Raw genomic sequence first — 19,946 nt, forward strand, 5'->3', positions numbered from 1 at the left:
GTGCCATAACTTTGTCAAAAATGATCGAATATGCAAATTTATGCACGGTTGATGCTGGTTTTCAAACTTGATCTGAGGTATGCTGAGACACGTGTGTCACGCCTCGCCTCGTTGATAAGCCCGCAAGGTCGCTCCGTGGAGCGGCCTGCACGTATTGCACTGTGCGAATTATATAAACTAGGGCATGCCTGTACGTGGGTGCAATGCCCGTACGTGGGTACGTGGGTGCGAGTACGGTGACAATCCCCCCCCCCCTCTATTTACATGAAATGGTTTGGTCCATGAAATGGTTTGGTCCATTCGCAACGCCAAAGCGAACGGCGAACGGCTTGCGAGTACGGTGACAATCCCCCCCCTCTATTTACATGAAATGGTTTGGTCCATTCGCAACGACCACAGAACCCCCCCCCCCCCCCCCTCTATTTACATGAAATGGTTTGGTCCATTCGCAACGCCAAAGCGAACGGCGAACGGCTAAATCGCCATAGCTCGGTAACTACTTGTCCGATTAATTTCAAACCTTGAAAAGGCACATCCTCGGGTCCCCAGCAATATACCTGGCAAGTTGCAAGTATATCGGACCCGTGGTTGTCGAGAAACAGCGGTCACAGACATACAAACATACAAACATACAAACAAACAAACAAACATACACACAGAGATTAGTGGAATTATAGATAGATTATTACCAACTCACGGTCTGAGGTACTAGCGATTCAAGAGATATCCATTTTTTTTATGGCACATTGGAGAAGCCAATGCGAGGTTTCTTCTTCCTCAGCTTGTCACAACTCTGTCAAATGCGATCGAGTTAAAAAAAGTCAGAATTTGACCAAATCTGTTTTATTCGTTTGTTAATATACCTCAGCTAATGACAAATCTTAAATTAGAATTTTATTTGAGGTTAAAATGACCGCGACAGGTCGTGTCCAACGATGCTTTCAGTCTACATGTGATAAATAATTAAATCCGCACATTTGACCCCTCTTCTTCTTCACGCAATAACAACTTCTAGCTTCCAGACCGTACATCCAATCGTCTTGAAATTTTGCACACTTGTTACACTTCATGACTTCTACTATAGTATGAAGGTTCACGTCGATCAATAAAGCGTTTCAAGAGATATCCATTTAAAAAAAATATTTTCGTTTAATTAACGATATCTGCCAAACCACGTGCCCTATCGCAAATTCCAAAAGGACTTTTTAGTAGACTGACATGCAGAACAGATCTGTGAAGGTTCCCCTTGATTGGATCAAAAATGAGGGAGGAGCTCGGTTTTAAAGGTTCATGCTTAAAAACGTCATAACTCTGAAACCATGTGACGCATGACGTCATGCTCGTTGACTTTTTTGTTCGTCATGGGTATGCGACTCTGCCTGCAAAGTTTGACCTCGATCTGTTCAGCCGTTACAGAGAAAAAGGGTTTTTCGTGTTTTCACGAAAAACAATATGGCGACCGAACCACGTGACCTATGACGTCATAATTACCATTAAAATATTCTACAGACCGACTTCCTCCTATGGTGAAAATTTGATCTCAATCGGTCCTATTATTGCAGAGAAAATGCTTTTTAAAGGAAATTAAAACTTAAAATGGCACTGAGTTAAGGATCATCAGAATTATCAGAATTCCCAAAGTTCAAAGTGCCATAACTTTGTCAAAAATGATCGAAACGTCGTGAAGTTCGAACTTGATCTGTAACTTATCATGAGGAAACCATGTGCCAAGTTTGAAATCATTAGCATTAAGAGTTTAGAAAAAAAAGTCCGGAAAACTGTTCTTTGCGTGACGGACTGACGGACTGACTGACGGACGGAGGGACGGCGTGCAAACCTATAGTCCCCTCCGGTGAACACCGGTAGGGGACTAATAAGCGAAGTACCAACTTCTAATTTGGTGTGTGGGTGTATCTCGGCATAAGGAAGAACGCTATTGAAAATTGGATCGCCACGTCAAAATCCAAGATGGCCGCCACCATATATATGTCTGAACATTGTGAGCGAAATATCTTGGAAAGATAAGCGAAGTACCAACTTATAATCTGGTGTGTGGGTGTATCTAGGCAAAAGCAAGAACGCTGTTTAAAATTGGGTCGCCATGTCAAAATCCAAGATGGCCGCCGCCATGTATGTCTGAACCTTGTGAGCGGAATATCTTGAAAACTAAGCGAAGTACCAACTTCTAATCTGGTGTGTGGGTGTATCTAGTCATAAGGAAGAACGCTATTGAAAATTGGGTCGCCATGTCAAAATCCAAGATGGCCGCCGCCATGTATGTCTGAACCTTGTGAGATGAATATCTTGAAAAATAAGCATTCTGAGTATTGCGCTGCAATACATGTCCCCTACCGGCAGTCTGTCGTCCGGAAAACTGTTGGGGGAAATTACCAAGGGTTATTTACCCACAGGTTCTGAATCTTTCCCAATCGCTAATTACCTCAGGACGGGCTCATCTGTGATTCGCACTCGGGACTTCGATTTATACACCTTGCAGACAGGTCAGCAGAAGCACGAGAAAATATGTTGTTGATAAAGAACCTTTCGAGTCACTAAATATCAGTAATTTATTATATTTTCCGGTTCACGATCAATGATCGATGTGTATATGTATGTTGCTCGGCTTGGCTCCGCCCCTCCCGAAAGCACGCGCTGTGTCGCGCTGTTGACGTTCGCAGACGAGGCTGAGGGCGCGCGGTGCGGCTTGAGGAGAACTCTGGAATAAACAAGAGATATGCTTCTTTTTTTCTTTTTTTCGTTTAATTAACGATATCTGCCAAACCACGTGCCCTATCGCAAATTCCAAAAGGACTTTTTAGTAGACTGACATGCAGAACAGAACTGTGAAGTTTCCCCTTGATTGGATCAAAAATGAGGGAGGAGCTCGGTTTTAAAGGTTCATGCTTAAAAACGTCATAACTCTGAAACCATGTGATGCATGACGTCATGCTCGCTGACTTTTTTTGTTCGTCATGGGTATGCGATTCTGCCTGCAAAGTTTGGCCTCGATCTGTTCAGCCGTTGCAGAGAAAAAGGGGTTTTCGTGTTTTCACGATAAACAATATGGCGGCCGAACCACGTGACCTGTGACGTCATAATTACAATTAAAATATTCTACAGACCGAGTTCCCCCCACGGTGAAAATTTGATCTCAATCGGTCCTATTATTGCAGAGAAAATCTTTTTTTAAAGGAAATTAAAACTTAAAATGGCACTGAGTTAAGGATCCTCAGAATTCCCAAAGTTCAAAGTGCCATAACTTTGTTAAAAATGATCGAAACGTCGTGAAGTTCGCACTTGACCTGTAACTTATAATGAGGAAACCATGTGCCAAGTTTGAAATCATTAGCGTTAAGCGTTTAGAAAAAAAGTCCGGAAAACTGCTCTTTGCGGGACTGACGGACTGACGGACGGAGGGACGGCGTGCAAACCTATAGTCCCCTCCGGTGTACACCGGTAGGGGACTAATAAGCGAAGTACCAACTTATAATCTGCTGTGTGGGTGTATCTAGGCACAAGGAAGAACCCTCTTGAAAATTGGGTCGCCACGTCAAAATCCAAGATGGCCGCCACCATATATATGTCTGAACCTTGTGAGCGAAATATCTTGAAAAATAAGCGAAGTACCAACTTATAATCTGGTGTGTGGGTGTATCTAGGCATAAGGAAGAACCCTATTGAAAATTAGGTCGCCACGTCAAAATCCAAGATGGCTGCCGCCATGTATGTCTGAACCTTGTGAGCGGAATATCTTGAAAACTAAGCGAAGTACCAACTTCTAATCTGGTGTGTGGGTGTATCTAGTCATAAGGAAGAACGCTATTGAAAATTGGGTCGCCATGTCAAAATCCAAGATGGCCGCCGCCATGTATGTCTGAACCTTGTGAGATGAATATCTTGAAAAATAAGTGAAGTACCAACTTCTAATTTGGTGTGTGGGTGTATCTCGGCATAAGGAAGAACGCTATTGAAAATTGGATCTCCACGTCAAAATCCAAGATGGCCGCCACCATATATATGTCTGAACATTGTGAGCGAAATATCTTGAAAAACAAGCATTCTGAGTATTGCGCTGCAATACATGTCCCCTACCGGCAGTCTGTCGTCCGGAAAACTGTTGGGGAAATTACCAAGGGTTATTTACCCACAGGTTCTGAATCTTTCCCAATCGCTAATTACCTCAGGACGGGCTCATCTGTGATTCACACTCGGGACTTCGATTTATACACCTTCCTTGCAGACAGGTCAGCAGAAGCACGAGAAAATATGTTGTTGATAAAGAACCTTTCGAGTCACTAAATATCAGTAATTTATTATATTTTCCGGTTCACGATCAATGATCGATGTGTATATGTATGTTGCTCGGCTTGGCTCCGCCCCTCCCGAAAGCACGCGCTGTGTCGCGCTGTTGACGTTCGCAGACGAGGCTGAGGGCGCGCGGTGTGGCTTGAGGAGAACTCTGGGAACAAGAGATATGCTTCTTTTTTTCTTTTTTTCGTTTAATTAACGATATCTGCCAAACCACGTGCCCTATCGCAAATTCCAAAAGGACTTTTTAGTAGACTGACATGCAGAACAGAACTGTGAAGTTTCCCCTTGATTGGATCAAAAATGAGGGAGGAGCTCGGTTTTAAAGGTTCATGCTTAAAAACGTCATAACTCTGAAACCATGTGATGCATGACGTCATGCTCGCTGACTTTTTTTGTTCGTCATGGGTATGCGATTCTGCCTGCAAAGTTTGGCCTCGATCTGTTCAGCCGTTGCAGAGAAAAAGGGGTTTTCGTGTTTTCACGATAAACAATATGGCGGCCGAACCACGTGACCTGTGACGTCATAATTACAATTAAAATATTCTACAGACCGAGTTCCCCCCACGGTGAAAATTTGATCTCAATCGGTCCTATTATTGCAGAGAAAATCTTTTTTTTAAGGAAATTAAAACTTAAAATGGCACTGAGTTAAGGATCATCAGAATTCCCAAAGTTCAAAGTGCCATAACTTTGTTAAAAATGATCGAAACGTCGTGAAGTTCGAACTTGACCTGTAACTTATAATGAGGAAACCATGTGCCAAGTTTGAAATCATTAGCGTTAAGGGGGCATTATACCATTGAAGGCAAAAAAAAAACATTTTTTTACAAATATACAAATGCATCAATTAAAATGTTTGTTTCCTAGTATTGTATATATGTACCAAGTTTGAACGTAAATGGACTTGTCATAGAGAAGATATAAGCTGTAAAGTGGTAATTCATCATTTGTATGCATCTGGTTACCATGGTAACCATGCATAATATAATGCTATGTAATGTATACCAATGTAATGTTCATATATCAAGCAACATGTACATATATAGTTTTGCATATTTTCAATCAAGACATTTTATCAAAAAGTGCATTACTGTGATTCAGTGTTGTTTTTACTGTGTTCAGTGTAATGGGGAGCTTATATCTTCTCTATGACAAGTCCATTTACGTTCAAACTTGGTACATATATACAATACTAGGAAACAAACATTTTAATTGATGCATTTGTATATTTGTAAAAAAATGTTTTTTTTTTGCCTTCAATGGTATAATGCCCCCTTAAGCGTTTAGAAAAAAAGTCCGGAAAACTGCTCTTTGCATGACTGACGGACTGACGGACTGACTGACGGATGGAGGGACGGCGTGCAAACCTATAGTCCCCTCCGTTGTACACCAGTAGGGGACTAATAAGCGAAGTACCAACTTATAATCTGCTGTGTGGGTGTATCTAGGCACAAGGAAGAACCCTCTTGAAAATTGGGTCGCCACGTCAAAATCCAAGATGGCCGCCACCATATATATGTCTGAACCTTGTGAGCGAAATATCTTGAAAAATAAGCGAAGTACCAACTTATAATCTGGTGTGTGGGTGTATCTAGGCATAAGGAAGAACCCTATTGAAAATTAGGTCGCCACGTCAAAATCCAAGATGGCCGTCGCCATGTATGTCTGAACCTTGTGAGTGGAATATCTTGAAAAATAAGCGAAGTACCAACTTCTAATCTGGTGTGTGGGTGTATCTAGTCATAAGGAAGAACGCTATTGAAAATTGGGTCGCCATGTCAAAATCCAAGATGGCCGCCGCCATGTATGTCTGAACCTTGTGAGTGGAATATCTTGAAAAATAAGCGAAGTACCAACTTATAATCTGGTGTGTGGGTGTATCTAGGCATAAGGAAGAACCCTATTGAAAATTAGGTCGCCACGTCAAAATCCAAGATGGCCGTCGCCATGTATGTCTGAACCTTGTGAGTGGAATATCTTGAAAAATAAGCGAAGTACCAACTTCTAATCTGGTGTGTGGGTGTATCTAGTCATAAGGAAGAACGCTATTGAAAATTGGGTCGCCATGTCAAAATCCAAGATGGTCGCCTTGCGTCTTCCACTTTGTCAACTCGCATCACTTCACCGACGACTTGGCCGGGGTCGAGTTTGAACCACCGACCTGCCCGGCCTCAGAGTGTATGCTTTCACCGTTACGCCACCAAGACCGGTTGCACCTGTTAACGAAAACTTGTTATTTTGTTGTTACCCAAAGAATTACATTTTTATTTTGCCCTTTAAAAAACCCCCACTATGACTTTCTATTCCAGATCCCTCGCCCAGTCGTCATGTGAAGTATACGACCATGGTGTTGAAGGTCGAACTCCAATGGCAGTTGTTGAGAAAATCAATAATGCTCCAAAACAAAACCATCCAAGATGTCAACGCATAAAAGGTGTCTGATGCTCGCTCAAACATGGTTATTACATTTTCATAAAACCACTTTTCCAGGCAAACATTAAATTGGTGCAGGTAATGGTAAAGAAAATCCAAATAGATTTTTCAAAATCGTTCTTCAGTGTGAGCCATTGTTCCATAAAGTGCAGAGCATTTACGTCTGTTACAGTTGTTGTATACATATAGAAATGTTTTCATGTAAAATGTGTCTGAACCTATTTTTAAGTTATTGGATATTTATATGGATTTATTTCCTAAAAGAGGTTTGTTGTGAAGGATTGATTCCTTGAGGCTAATTGGTTTGAGCAGTTTTTTTGTTTTTTAAACAATAAACAACTTCATGAGATAGACTGGCAGGATGGCCTAGACGTACACACACTCGCCTCTAAGCCGTCTAGCCTGGGTTTGAATCCCGACCCAGCTATAAACAGTCCTCTGGTGTTTGCCTCTCTCCTTTCCTCTGGAAAACCTCTGGTGTTTCACAGGCTGGGTGATTAATAATTGTGTCTTCCATCCCTCGGATGGACGTTAAACGGGCGTCCTGTCTACCAGCATTCATTGGCGGACGCTAAATAAATATCCCATGGTGTCCTTCGTGAAGAGTAGGCGAGCCAATGCCGGCACCATGAACAAATTACAAATTCCTGCCCTAACCAGCAGAGGGCATTGCATCAGTGACACAGCCGCACCCCACAGCCAATGGTGCCACCCCGCAGCCTTGTGCTGCATACGAGTGAGGAAGAAGAACCTCATCACATTAGGTTGATCACCAGACTGTTCCTCATTTGAAGTGCCATTGCATTAGTTATGGCTTAAGAGTCTCGATTCAGTATACAAAAAAAAGAAAAGAAAAAAAAGAGGTCTTGTTATTATGTTTGCCTGTGATTATACTCTATTTACTTGCTTGCACTCCTTTCATTGAAGATGTATTTTCATCATGTCTTTAGGTGTGGTGAGCAGGCAGCAACTCAAAGCGAGAGAAGATGACAAGATATCTGGGGAAGTGGCAGAAGCTGACACAACTTTAATTCCAAAACATTCTGGTGCTGTTGATGTTCAAAAGGATGTTTTGTGTGCAGTGGCTTCCACAGGGGTTGCTCAATGTATTAGCGTAAAAAATCATTCAACACGGCGTAGCAAGAGGTTGCAGCTGAAAACTCAAGTGACGGCGTCAAGGCTGGAGAACAGCTCCTTGCCTCATCATCCGGCCTCGCCACACCAACGTGATACCGCACCACGGAATTATTTGGAGGAATATGCAAAGTTGCAAGACGATGAAAGTAGCTGTGATGATGTGGATGGATTATGCACAACAATGCAAAAAAACATGGGAACTAAGAAGGTGGTTGAATGGTTGTCCAATATTACAGAGAATGTTCAAATTCCAAGCATCTCACAGGCAACAGGAAAAGACACCCCACTTCACATTGAAGTGTGCCCAACCATGGCTGGCAAAAATGAAAAGTCTCGGTATCGCCAACTGGAAGACAAAGTGTTTGGAAAGTACTATCATGGAAACAAAGGGTATAAACGGCATTTGCGATCATACTCGTACCCCAAGCGGGTTACCAAAACGAAGCAACACAAACTACGAACATCTTTGCCTAACATTGACCAGCTCCTTTTTGCTGATCACAAAGCTGAAGTGAAGGATTGCAATGTGGAAGAAGTAGAACTTGAGCATAAAAATGTTTTTCCAAGTATGCAGAGGAGAAACCTTTCACAACGAGTGTTGAGCAATGATGCTGAGGCAGTCTCGGTTGGGGGTGGCAACGAGTCGGTCTTGGTTGGGGGTGGCGACAAGGCTGTTTCGAATGTGGGTGGTGATGAGGCGATCTCAGATGAGGGTGGCAACGAGGCGATCTCGGATGGTGGTGGCAATGAGGCTGTCTCGGAAGGAGGTGGCGATGAGGAGGTCTCGGATGGAGGTGGCGATGAGGAGGTCTCGGATGGGGGTGGCGACGAGGCGGTCTCGGATTGGGGTGGCGACAATGTGGTCTCAGCAGGTGGTGTCACAGAAGGGGATAGTGGAAAAATGGAGGTTATCCATTTACCAGTAACAGCCATGCCAATAATTAAAAAGGGGACATGGTCTTCATGGCTTCATCAAAGTCCTTCTCCTTGCTCAACAAAACCAAGAAATAACAGGCAGAAGGGATCAGAAACTTCTCGAGTGACATGGCATGGGCGTAAACAACTGCAGTTGTTCACTGGACGTGCAAGGACCCTTGTAGATCATACTAAAGAAACAATAATTGAAAATTTCAGTAGCAGTGAGGACACTGGGTGTGGAAGCCCAATTCGCCCTCCTAAAGGATTACTTGGACGGGATATTATTTTGGAATCTGGTGGGAAAGATGATGGGGTGAAAAAGCTTATCCAAAAGCAGAGAAAAGGTGAAGTGTCTGATAGATGGAAACAACAGAACCAGATAAACGATGGGCATTTGATGACTTCAACAACTGATCATACCACCATTCTTCAGTCCATTGAAGAACAGATTAAAGATAAAAGTGATGCAGATATTATCACTTTTACACAGAATGGATCAACCTTGGCATTATCTAAAGAACAAGACGTTGAGTTAGAACAGAAATCAGTTTCTGTGATGTTATTAGACAGTAGTGTCAAAGAAATAGAAGATAAGCTATTACTGTCTAAACTGGTTCTTGATGATGTAGATTCTGCCAAGATTTCTGCTACGCCTGGTGCTTCTTCAACTCTACATTCAGAAAATCCAAGTATTGAGACTCCCATTCCAAGAGAAAAGCTGCTTGATGAGGAATTGGTGATCCCAAGGGAAGGAGGAAGGAGGGTGAACGGAAACTTTGAAATTGAGGAGTGTACAAGGAAACGTCGAGAAGAAATGGAAGACTGCATGATGGGGAGAAGGGAGGAAATTGAAGAGGGCATTATGAAGGATGAAATGAAAGCGAAAGAAGACAGACAAATACAGGAGAGAAAGACTGAGGCTGGGATAGTACTTCAAGAGATCCTGAGTGATAATACTGAAGCAGTAGAAAGCATGAGAGGTGTAGTAGAGAACATGAAAGAGGGAAGCATGGAGGAAGAGGTAAAAGTGGGCATTTCGAAAGAAGATATAGTGGAAATAGAATCTGACAAAGGAACAGAGGGTGAAATGAAAGTGGAGAAAGGAGAGAGTGTTTCGGAAGCAAAGAGTGAATTGAACAGCCTCAAAGAATGCATAATCATCGATGAGGAAAGCCTTGGCCTGAAGGCAAATGTGGTGTTTGCACAGGACGTAATGGACGGCTCAACGGAGAATATCATGACAGCAGAGCGAGAAGTAGGTGTAATAACAGTCAAAAGAGGAGATATCCCTAGTGTTGATATTATGGCCGACGAAGAGGAATACAGCCTCAAAAAGGATGGGATCGACAGTTTCAAAGGAAATGTGACAGAAGCAAAGGATGTAATGGAGAACCGAACAGAAGATGTGATAGGAACTAAGGAGGAAGAAATGGCTAGCATAAAAGAAGTTGTGATCAGAATGGAACAAAAACCTCACAGCCTAAATGAGGATATGATTGGAATGAAAGGAGGTACCTCCAGCACAAAAGAGGATGAAATAGTCAAAGAAGAAGCAAATGATAGCCAGAATACAAACGTGATAGCAGAACGAATAATGTGCAGAATAACAGAGGATGAAATGGTAGAGGACGTTAGAATGGACAACTTCAAAGATGATGAAAAGGTAGCGAATAAAGAAAACAACCGCATCGATGAGGATGTGTCGAAAGGAGACGGGAAAATGGACAGTATGTTCGATGCGATGTTAGTTGAGGAAGAAGAGGACGGTCTAAAAGAAGATGTTTTAAGAGAGCTGGAATCTGGCAAGAGTTTGGAGGAGAACGAGATGGAAGGTGAGGAAAGAGTGAAAAAAGGAAAATTGAAAATGGTGGAGGAGAGTGGCGGCTCAGAAACCCCTGAGGACTTGTTCGGCTTTACACAAAATGGATCACCTTTGGCATTATCTAAAGAACAAGACGTTTGTACAAGAAATAAAATGGCGAGAAATGCAGTCGGCAATGGAAAAAATGTGAAGCTGCATCTCGAGGGATCCGTGCATTTTGACTTGAAACCGTATGGTGATGACGATGCACTATTTGTCACCAAACCTGATGCTTCCGTTGCAGGGAAAGAAATATGTTTAGACAACGTTGCGAATGAAGCTAAAAGAACGAATTGCCTTGCAAGCAAAGAAGGTGAAACCTCAACGGTGATAGAGTATGACGTTTTCACCGAGACTATGGATGAAAGTGAAAAAATGTCCCAACTTTTATTGCAGAACATTAAGGGTTGCATCAATGAACAGGGGTTTGAAAACCCTCAAGATATTGCTGGTGATCCTGGATTAGATGATGACTCCTCACAATACCTTTCCCATATTCCTGAAATTGATAGCTTGAAGGCAAGCGCAAAGTCTGGATGGAAAACTCTTGAGATCAACAATAAGAATGAACATATGGAACTAAATGCCACTCATCCTGAAGGAAAAGGAAGGCACCGGTTGTCTGTGCATGGGAAAGAAGAGAACGATGAGAGATTGTCCCATGAAGAGGGAATGGAATTTGATGTGAGCAATATGGAATTAAAGGAAGGCAATGCAAAGACTTGCACAAGTGATATTGTGGAAGGGCTATTGGTAAGTGTACAAGATGGTCGTGGGAACGTAAAGAAAGAATTTGGAAATCCTTTGAGTCAGGACAACATCTCTGAATCACCAGTACGCAAGCAGGGCAAGAGACCACCACTTACAATTGACTCTTCGTCCACCGTGGATGAAGAAAAAATGCCTTCTCTTGCCTTTTTGTTGCAAAAAAAGTATTGCGGCGAAAACACAGCTACACAGTCCGCCGTTCCTTCCCATTTCGGTGAGCACCTCTCAAGTAGGGGCACTTCTCGATTTACCAAGCCAATAACTGGAACGAAAGCACAAGAGCGTGCCTGTGCACTCCCCTCTGGCACTTCCCAGGCTGCACAAGATATCATTTTAACCCCTTATGTTCAACCTTTACCTTCTCTGATTAGTCCTGTTTCTTTTCCAACTACTTCACAATCCAATGTGGATTTATCAGATCAATTTATTGCATTGTCTCAAAAGCCAGAAGCCTTTTCTTCAGCCTCAAGTAATTCTAATACGTCAACTTCCTCGCTCTGTGTTCCTCCTTCATCCTTGCACACTTTTTCACAGTCCAAGGGACTGCAGACTAATGAACAAGCTGGCAACGATGTTTCTAACCAATGGCTGGATGATGGAAGGTTAACAGATGGTAAGAGGGTATACATTATGATCTGGATTAAAGGATGAGATGGTAACTGGATAACGAAAGTTTGAATTTATGACAGATAACATCTTGTATTGTAGTAAGCAGATAAAGCTGGTGGTGAATTTGAATTGTATGTGTTGCAGATAATTCATCAGATTGCGATCTGAGTTGTGCCAGCGAATGTTCAAACTCCAGCTACACTGAGGAGATTACTACACAGGTGACCAATTTTGTCATTTCCCACTTGTAGAAGATTTGGGAATTGTGGAAACAAACAATTAACATTAATCAAGCATGTCTGCTACTTTTGGCTGCATTTTTACCGAGCGCACGTGCAGTGAATACTGAATAGCAGGGTTAAACAATTGTTTCACTTCGTCTGTCTCTGTCCACAAACGTCAGTTTATGATCGAGGAACAACTTGATTTCAATGAAATGTTATATTTTGAACAGGAATCGGAAAACAAGCCTGGAGTTTTATCATACTTTGGCTCAGAATTTGTTGCGATCGCACGTGCGCAGAGGGGTGATGTAACATTTTTTGTACTCTGTTTGTCTAGCAGTCAAACAAAATTGAAAATCATGCCAAACAGGAAACTTACTGTTTTGGCAACGTCATAAAGGAGACAAACAACAGGCATGAAGAGCTAATGTAAATTTGTTGAAGAAGGTGGTGTAAAACACGCGACATCAACGGCAGTAAACTTCCAAAAAACATTTTTCGACAACCTTTAAAATATTTTTTTTATTTCATTTGAATTGTATAATTGAATACTGTAGAACACAAATCACCTTTTTGTTACTTTCAAAAACCTTCCGTTTAACAGTACAGCCGGACCATGACATCCACGGGGAATACGCTCCTGGAAAATGCCGTGAATGTCGAATCCTCGAATGTGGGGGGCATTGTTTGAATGGGGGGGGGGGGGGGTGAGGGGTTGGAAGTGTTTATTGTTATTATTATTACTAGGGCGTGCCCATACTATATATATATCTAAAATTATATCCCCCCCCTCTATTTACATGAAATGGTTTGGTCCATTCGCAAAGCCAAAGCGAACGGCTTGTGAGTACGGTGACAACCCCCCCCTCTATTTACATGAAATGGTTTGGTCCAAAGCGAACGGCTTGCGAGTACGGTGACAATCCCCCCCCTCTATTTACATGAAATGGTTTGGTCCAAAGCGAACGGCTTGCGAGTACGGTGACAATCCCCCCCCCCCTCTATTTACATGAAATGGTTTGGTCCAAAGCGAACGGCTTGCGGAGTTTGGTAAAGAAATCGCCATAGCGTGCACAAACGCGCAGGAAAGCGAAAGAATCGCAAATTAGTTTTAAAACATAGTTTAACGCCAACATAGCGGCAACATAGTTTGCCAACGTGAAATAAATGAATACGCTCTCAAATGTGCCGTCCGAGGCAGAGTCTGTTCGCCACGTTCGGCACACGTGATAGCTCGCTGCTCTCTGATTGGTTGAATCGTTTTTTGGACATAGCTCGGTAACTACTTCTCCGATTAATATGAAACCTTGAAAAGGCACATCCTCAGGTCCCCAGCAATATACCTGGCAAGTTTAAAGTATATCGGACCCGTGGTTGTCGAGAAACAGCGGTCACAGACACACAGACATACACACAGACATACACACAGAGATTACTGGAATTATAGTTAGATTAATATTATTATTTTTACTACATGGTCTTGGTTGATGGAAGAGCTATGACAAAACAAATCTGGGCACAACCTGACAAAGGGAACAGCAGGAGAAAGGGGGAAATGCCAACAACAGGGCGGAGGGAGAAAATAGACGAAGACAGACAAACGAGGGATGCAGGTAATGATGAGGGGTAAGGAGAACACATAGGGTGGACAAGGTGGATACATAAGCAACATTTTTTGGAGGGGTGGGTGGTGGTTTAACAGGTGCAGTAAAGATCATGATTTTTGATGGGGGATGACTAGATTGTGTTGAACAGCTGACTTGAAGACCTGGAGGGAAGAATGAGATTGAAGAGAGCATGGAGCATGTTTCCACAGGCGGGAAAAAAGAGGAATAAATGAATGGAGTTGAGCAGTGGTTCTGGATTTAGGCAGTTTCACATGGAGGGGGTCGATGGTCGACTGTGTGCGTCCTGCAGATACCTGAGGGGGACAAAGTACGGATAAGGCAGAGGGTGCAAGCCTTGACAAGGTGCCACCAGGTTTTAGAGGAGGGAGACAGGTTTGAAAGCTCATGCTTGAGATTGGGCAGGTGTTGTTTTCTGGCTCTCCAGAGAGTAGACACACTTGTTGCAAGCTTTGTGGAATGATCTGACGTTGTCTGCAGTTGGATTTTCATTTCAGGAGGAGAATGCAAGTTGTTTTAAAGCGACTGTCTCACCACAGGATTCAGAGTACCAAGAGCGGGAGGATGGGAAGATCATTGAAGAGATGGGATGAATAGGTGCATAAGAGAGAGCAGGTTTCTGTGGAATAATTCACAGGCTAAATTAATATCAGTGGCGGTGGATATAGATCAGTCCTGATGTGTAAAAAAAATACAATAAAAAAATTAAATAAACACATGTATATTATTTTTTGTAAACCATGAATATGCGAATGTAGAAGCAGGTCACATGTTATGAACCGCAAATGTCGGGACCACAAATACGCAGGGTCCACGAATGTTGGGACTACGAATGTTGGGGTCCGACTGTACTTGAACAAAATATTACGGCATTTTACGTCATCATAACCAATCAAATTTGCCGGTCGTAGACCCGCCCAGGTCCTTGTTACCCTGCCGTGGCCAGAGGAGAGGGTATTGCATTTGAGTCCGTTTGTTTGTTTGTTGTCTGTCTGTTTGTCCGCACAGAATAAATATGATTTTCTCTGCAACCGTTGGTCCGATCGACAGGAAATTTTCACTGTAGGTGCAAGTCCACCTGTAGCAATTTTTTTAATGCTAATTATAACGTCATAGGTCTCGTGGTTCCGCCGCCATCTTGGAAAAACCGAAAACTTTGCACCTCTATATCTCCGAAAGCGCTGAATAGAAAAAATTGAGACATGGCTCATTGTAAAGAACTCTCCATGGGGAATAGAATATGTTAATGATTATGTCATAGGTGCCTCCATTATGACATCATAATTCGACAAGTACAAAACTTCATCCGATCAAGATGAAATTTCTTGAGCATAATAGAGGAATAAATTAGTTTAGAAACAAAATAATGATGATGTAAATCGGTCACGTGGTTTGGCCGCCATATTTGTTTTAACACAAAAGCCTTAAAAACCACTGAAAATGCATCCTGGCGAGGGTTTGCGATTTCTGATTGCTCTTTTTTCTTGTTTCTCATTGTTTTCTACACAAACTATAGTATGTATACTGGTACAAGCTCAAAATAATGACAAGTGGGTGTTTCTTTACTGGAGAAACAGTTATTGAGTGAAACTACAGATAACTTGAAATTAAAGGAAAATGTAATGAGAGGAGAGAAAGGATAGTTGAGAAAAAAGGGTTGGCAGGAGACCTATGGAATAAATGACAAAATGTATACTTAAAAGTTGTGGCACACCTTTTTTTGGCAGGAACAATGTATGCTGCGTCAAAAAATGCAGATAATGGCAGAAGAGATTTCTGCTTTGGAGACGGCTCTACAAGAAGATAGTGCAGAAATGGGAGATCAGGATGAAGACAAAAGCTGGAAGGAAGAAGAACGGGTAAATGAGGCAAGTGAACCTGAAGATGTCTCTTCTGGTGATCTCAAGGTGGTGGAGGGATCTTTTGGGTGCCATGAATGTCCATCGATTCGTGCAAGTCTTGAACAATCAGGAAGGACAACAAAGAGTCAAAAGAGAAAGAATCTTGGTGGTCTCCAGGAAACTTTTCTCTTTGAAGAAGGCTCTTCTTACCTTGTGAACAATGTCTCGTCACATTCTTCTACAAATTATTTGATTGACACAGGCTCAGATGTCAGTCCCAAAGAATCTTCCTTGCTTCAGCCCTTTAGCAGGTCTCCAACTCATGGGTCTCCGATTAGCCAGTGTCCTCCAAACCGGTCTTCACCATTGGTGGACCTGGGCCCAACTCCATCAATAAAGCCTCCTCCACCACTGCACGTGAGCCAGCATCTGCTGAGCCAGTCTCCACCAGCAGTGCATTTAGGCTGGCCTACATCGGCTCAGTGTCAGCAAGTGGTGCTGCACTCGAACCAACCCGCTTCGCACAAGTCTCTGTCCGGGCTGCACTCAGACCAGTATCCTTCGGGGCAATCTTTTCATGGGCTGCACTCAGACCAGTATCCTTCGGGTCAATCTTTTCATGGGCTGTATTCAGACCAGGATCCTTCAGGCCAATCTTTGCCAGGGTTGTACTCAGGTCAACCTCCTTCTGCCCAGCAGCCTCCGCCACTGCAGCCGGCCCAGCCACCTCTTCTGCTGCAGCCGGCCCAGCCGCCTCGGCCGCTCCAGCTGCCGCCGCCGCCCCAGTCACTGCATTCGGGCCAGTCGCTGCAGCCGGCCCAGTCACTGCATTCGGGCCAGTCGCTGCAGCCGACCCAGTCCCTGCAGTCGGCCCAGTCCCCTCCTGCGCTGCCCTCAAGCCAGCCGCCTCCGGCCCTGCACTCGGGGCAGCCTCTTTTGAGTCAGTTTTCACCAGCATCGAACTCGAGCTTGCTACTGCCAGACCATTCCCAACTGCTGCGGCAAAAAAAGCCAACTCAGCCGAACCAGTCTCCACTGGCACTGCATTCTCGCCAGCCTTCTGGGGAGGATCCTGCATTGCGTTTACACCGACTTCCGTCTGAACAGCCTCAACAACAATTACATTCAGGCCAACCTCTCTCAGACCATTCTCCATTGACGATGCATTTTGGCCACCATACCTCAGGCCAATCTTATTTGGCACTGCACTCAAATGACCCTCCCTTGGACCATTCTCCACATACACCAAATTCAGACCGACCTCCACCGGGACAGTCTCTCTTGCCACTGCATTCCAGCCAGACTCTGCCAAGCCAATCTGTACCAGCGCCTATGTCAAGGCAAGCTATGAGTCTGGTTTCATCTGGACTTAGCGGGAAAGAACTTGTGAGTAATGCTTTTACCGTGCATTAATTTTCTGTAAAAAGTACACTTGTGCATTCGTTTGGTGGAAAATAACACCATCTGACCACTTTGTTTTCGACTGCTATTCTGCAGGTGATTGTGCAAAAGTTTACAAGTAAAGCTGGTGGTTCTTTTTCCCAGTATTTTACCCACAGAACAACTCATGTCATCATAAAGACAGGTTTGTACCAATGACTTGCAACAACATTTTGAAGTTCTTGAAAAAAGGAATGATTAAGTTTACTGCAATTCAGAAATCTCCATTTGATGGTTCTCAGGATCTGACCATTTGTGCGAGAGAACACTCAAGTACTTCCTGGGCATTGCCAGTCGTTGTTGGCTTCTTAGTTATGCATGTAAGTCTTGTCCCGCAGAAATACCCATCCAACACACTACTTTTATGGAACTGTTTGTACAAAGGTTTTTTAAAAAACATACAATCAGTCACGTTACTACATCTGCAAATATGCTGGATTTGTTGCCCCTCATTCCTCCGCTGTGTGTTTCCCCCATAATGCACCACCACACTTCCCCTCCCACAACCTTACCCTCCTCCTCCTCCCCCTCTCACTCCCTCCCCCAGCCTCTGCCCCTCCTTACTGTTAATAAATAGCATCATCTGATTTTGTGACTGCACATTTTGGTTCAAATGTTAAAAATTGCAAGTTTAGAAAATACATCCTATTGCTGCCCTTTTGTGCAGCCTGCAAGATTAAAACACCTTTTTCTAGAAACTGTGCCCACACTTAACCTGATTTTTTTGCTCCTTTTTCTAACTTTTTTCCCCGCTTGTTGTAGGGGTTCTGGAATGCTGCAAACAACATCACATTGTGGATGAGGTGATTCCCCTCTTTCCCATACAATATGGTATTCTTGCTTCGTTGTCCCCATGCTTTTTGAAAAAAATCTGGGGGGAGGGGGGTATTGTAATCTGCTCCGTTTGTGTGTCTGCCTCTGTCCGTCACGCTATTTCCTCCCAAACGGTTTGGCAGAAATTCATTAAACTTGGTTGTTATGATCACCACATGCCACAAACGTGCAAGAGCAGTACCATTTTTGGCCACGCCCCCTGGTGTTGGGTCAACAGGTCAAATACACAAAATACAATTACAGGCACATTTTAAAACATTTTTTCAATGCAACTTTGTGTATGCAATCACCATTGGAGGACTTTTGAAATATGTAACGATTTTTGTTCAAATTAGGTATGTCATCATTATTGCAAACCCTTTTCTGAGCTCTGACAGCTATTTGTTTTAGACTCTTCACACTCACTCCCTCTTTTGTACACACACACACACACACACACACACACACACACACACACACACACACACACACACACACACACCTGTGACCAATTACATTTTTACTGCGAGTACACTTGCACATGCAATTCTGATATGTGACAAAATAGCACTACCACTTATTCCTTTTCCCTAGATATTCATCATAAAATGAGGCACATGTATTGATTAACTTGTATTACATATTGATCAGAGCAACAAATATTGCTTGCATGGCCCGATTAGAGTATATAGCCCGATACTCCCTAATTACTCACATGAGGCATGGCTTGGTACAGGGAAAGAGTGGTGGAAGGGACGTTTTGCTGTCTCGGATGGACACACTCGCTCGCATTGGCACAGCCCGATTAGAGTATAGATATTGCATGTCTCTCTGTGAATCTCAATGAGGATGTAAAATGAAGTGAAACGTGAAAAGACATTATGTAGTCGTTGTTATTGTTATTACAGACGTCATGGTCGTGCATGGTTGTTCTTTGTGTGCTCCTTCCATGTCCATCACACTTTATTCTCAAGGGTTCTGCTGTCGTAGAATAATAAAATGGCAGCAAGTCCTGCTAAAAGGCGTTTTGTGATGAAACGGACGTTTTACAACTTCAAAAATATTGTTCCAAGTAAATTGATTAATAGTTTCCCAATGGTACCATTTTTATTAGATAGACTAGTTGGAAATAATAGCAAGCCCCTACTTAACTTCCGCATGAAAAGCCCTGCTTGAGAGAATGCCGCACAGTAATTTGGGTGGTATATAAGGCAACAGACCACTGCCTTGATCGCTGAGGCCTCCCTTCGCAAAGCCCGTGATGTATATCGGCAGAAAATACTTTTAAATGTTGGTTTGGTTGTTTTACATTGAACATGGCACACTGTGATAACATTACGCTTTGTGGTGGATGGGTAACCACTTCACAGAGGTGCAGTTGCATTCCATGGCATTTATGATGTTTTGTTTGTGAGCAGGCCATATTTGAGGTGTGCGGAGACACTATCAATGGAGAGAACCACCAAGGTCCTCGGCGTGCCAGACTTGCGCAGAAGGTCCGACACTTTATGCTCGCCTTTTTCAATATGTGCTAATGAGGTGTAAAGAACTAGTCTTAACCGGATGTGCCATGCTGTTCCATAGCTTTTGATGTCCAACTACGAGATCTGTTGCTACGGCCCATTCAGGGACATGAGAAAAGGTCGGCTCCAGCTTTAACTCACTTATTGTGTGTGGCGGGAGCCCTGTATTGTAAGAAATGGATGCAGTGAGTGAGGATTGGTGCAACACGTTTTGTTGTTTTGTGTGTGCACATGGAGTGTTGTGTGGTTGGTCAGATGGCCTGGTGTAACATTGTGCACAGCATGTTTGTTTATTGGGGGATGGGGTGTGAGGGGAGGAGGCTTTGTGCATGTAGGTACTTTTTGTAAGGTCATTGATATGATCGTTTTTTCAGGCCATTTTCCCCGCTAGAGCGGGGGTTAGCCTTGCGGGTCCCATGACAATCATGGTTCCCTGTTTTGAG

The 19,946-nt window shown here is 43.2% G+C and overlaps 2 protein-coding genes across 2 annotated transcripts in view; one reads left to right on the top strand and one right to left on the bottom strand.

Annotated features, from left to right (window-relative positions):
* The window catches only part of LOC144888467 (uncharacterized), a 790,732-nt gene that overhangs the window by 370,161 nt on the left and 400,625 nt on the right, over positions 1-19,946 (bottom strand). The gene's annotated exons all lie outside the window — the stretch shown is intronic.
* BRCA1 (BRCA1 DNA repair associated) overlaps positions 1-19,946 on the top strand; it is a 55,538-nt gene that overhangs the window by 18,733 nt on the left and 16,859 nt on the right. Inside the window, exons 8-16 of the mRNA XM_068131954.2 lie at positions 6,621-6,745; positions 7,695-12,041; positions 12,182-12,258; positions 15,614-17,113; positions 17,225-17,312; positions 17,410-17,487; positions 17,930-17,970; positions 19,399-19,476; positions 19,565-19,622. Coding sequence (XP_067988055.2) covers positions 6,621-6,745; positions 7,695-12,041; positions 12,182-12,258; positions 15,614-17,113; positions 17,225-17,312; positions 17,410-17,487; positions 17,930-17,970; positions 19,399-19,476; positions 19,565-19,622 — 6,392 coding nt within the window. The remainder of the gene's footprint in view (positions 1-6,620; positions 6,746-7,694; positions 12,042-12,181; positions 12,259-15,613; positions 17,114-17,224; positions 17,313-17,409; positions 17,488-17,929; positions 17,971-19,398; positions 19,477-19,564; positions 19,623-19,946) is intronic.

The sequence above is a fragment of the Myxine glutinosa genome, chromosome 12 (genome assembly GCF_964187855.1).
Source record: "Myxine glutinosa chromosome 12, kmMyxGlut1.1, whole genome shotgun sequence".
Taxonomy (NCBI): Eukaryota; Metazoa; Chordata; class Myxini; order Myxiniformes; family Myxinidae; genus Myxine; species Myxine glutinosa.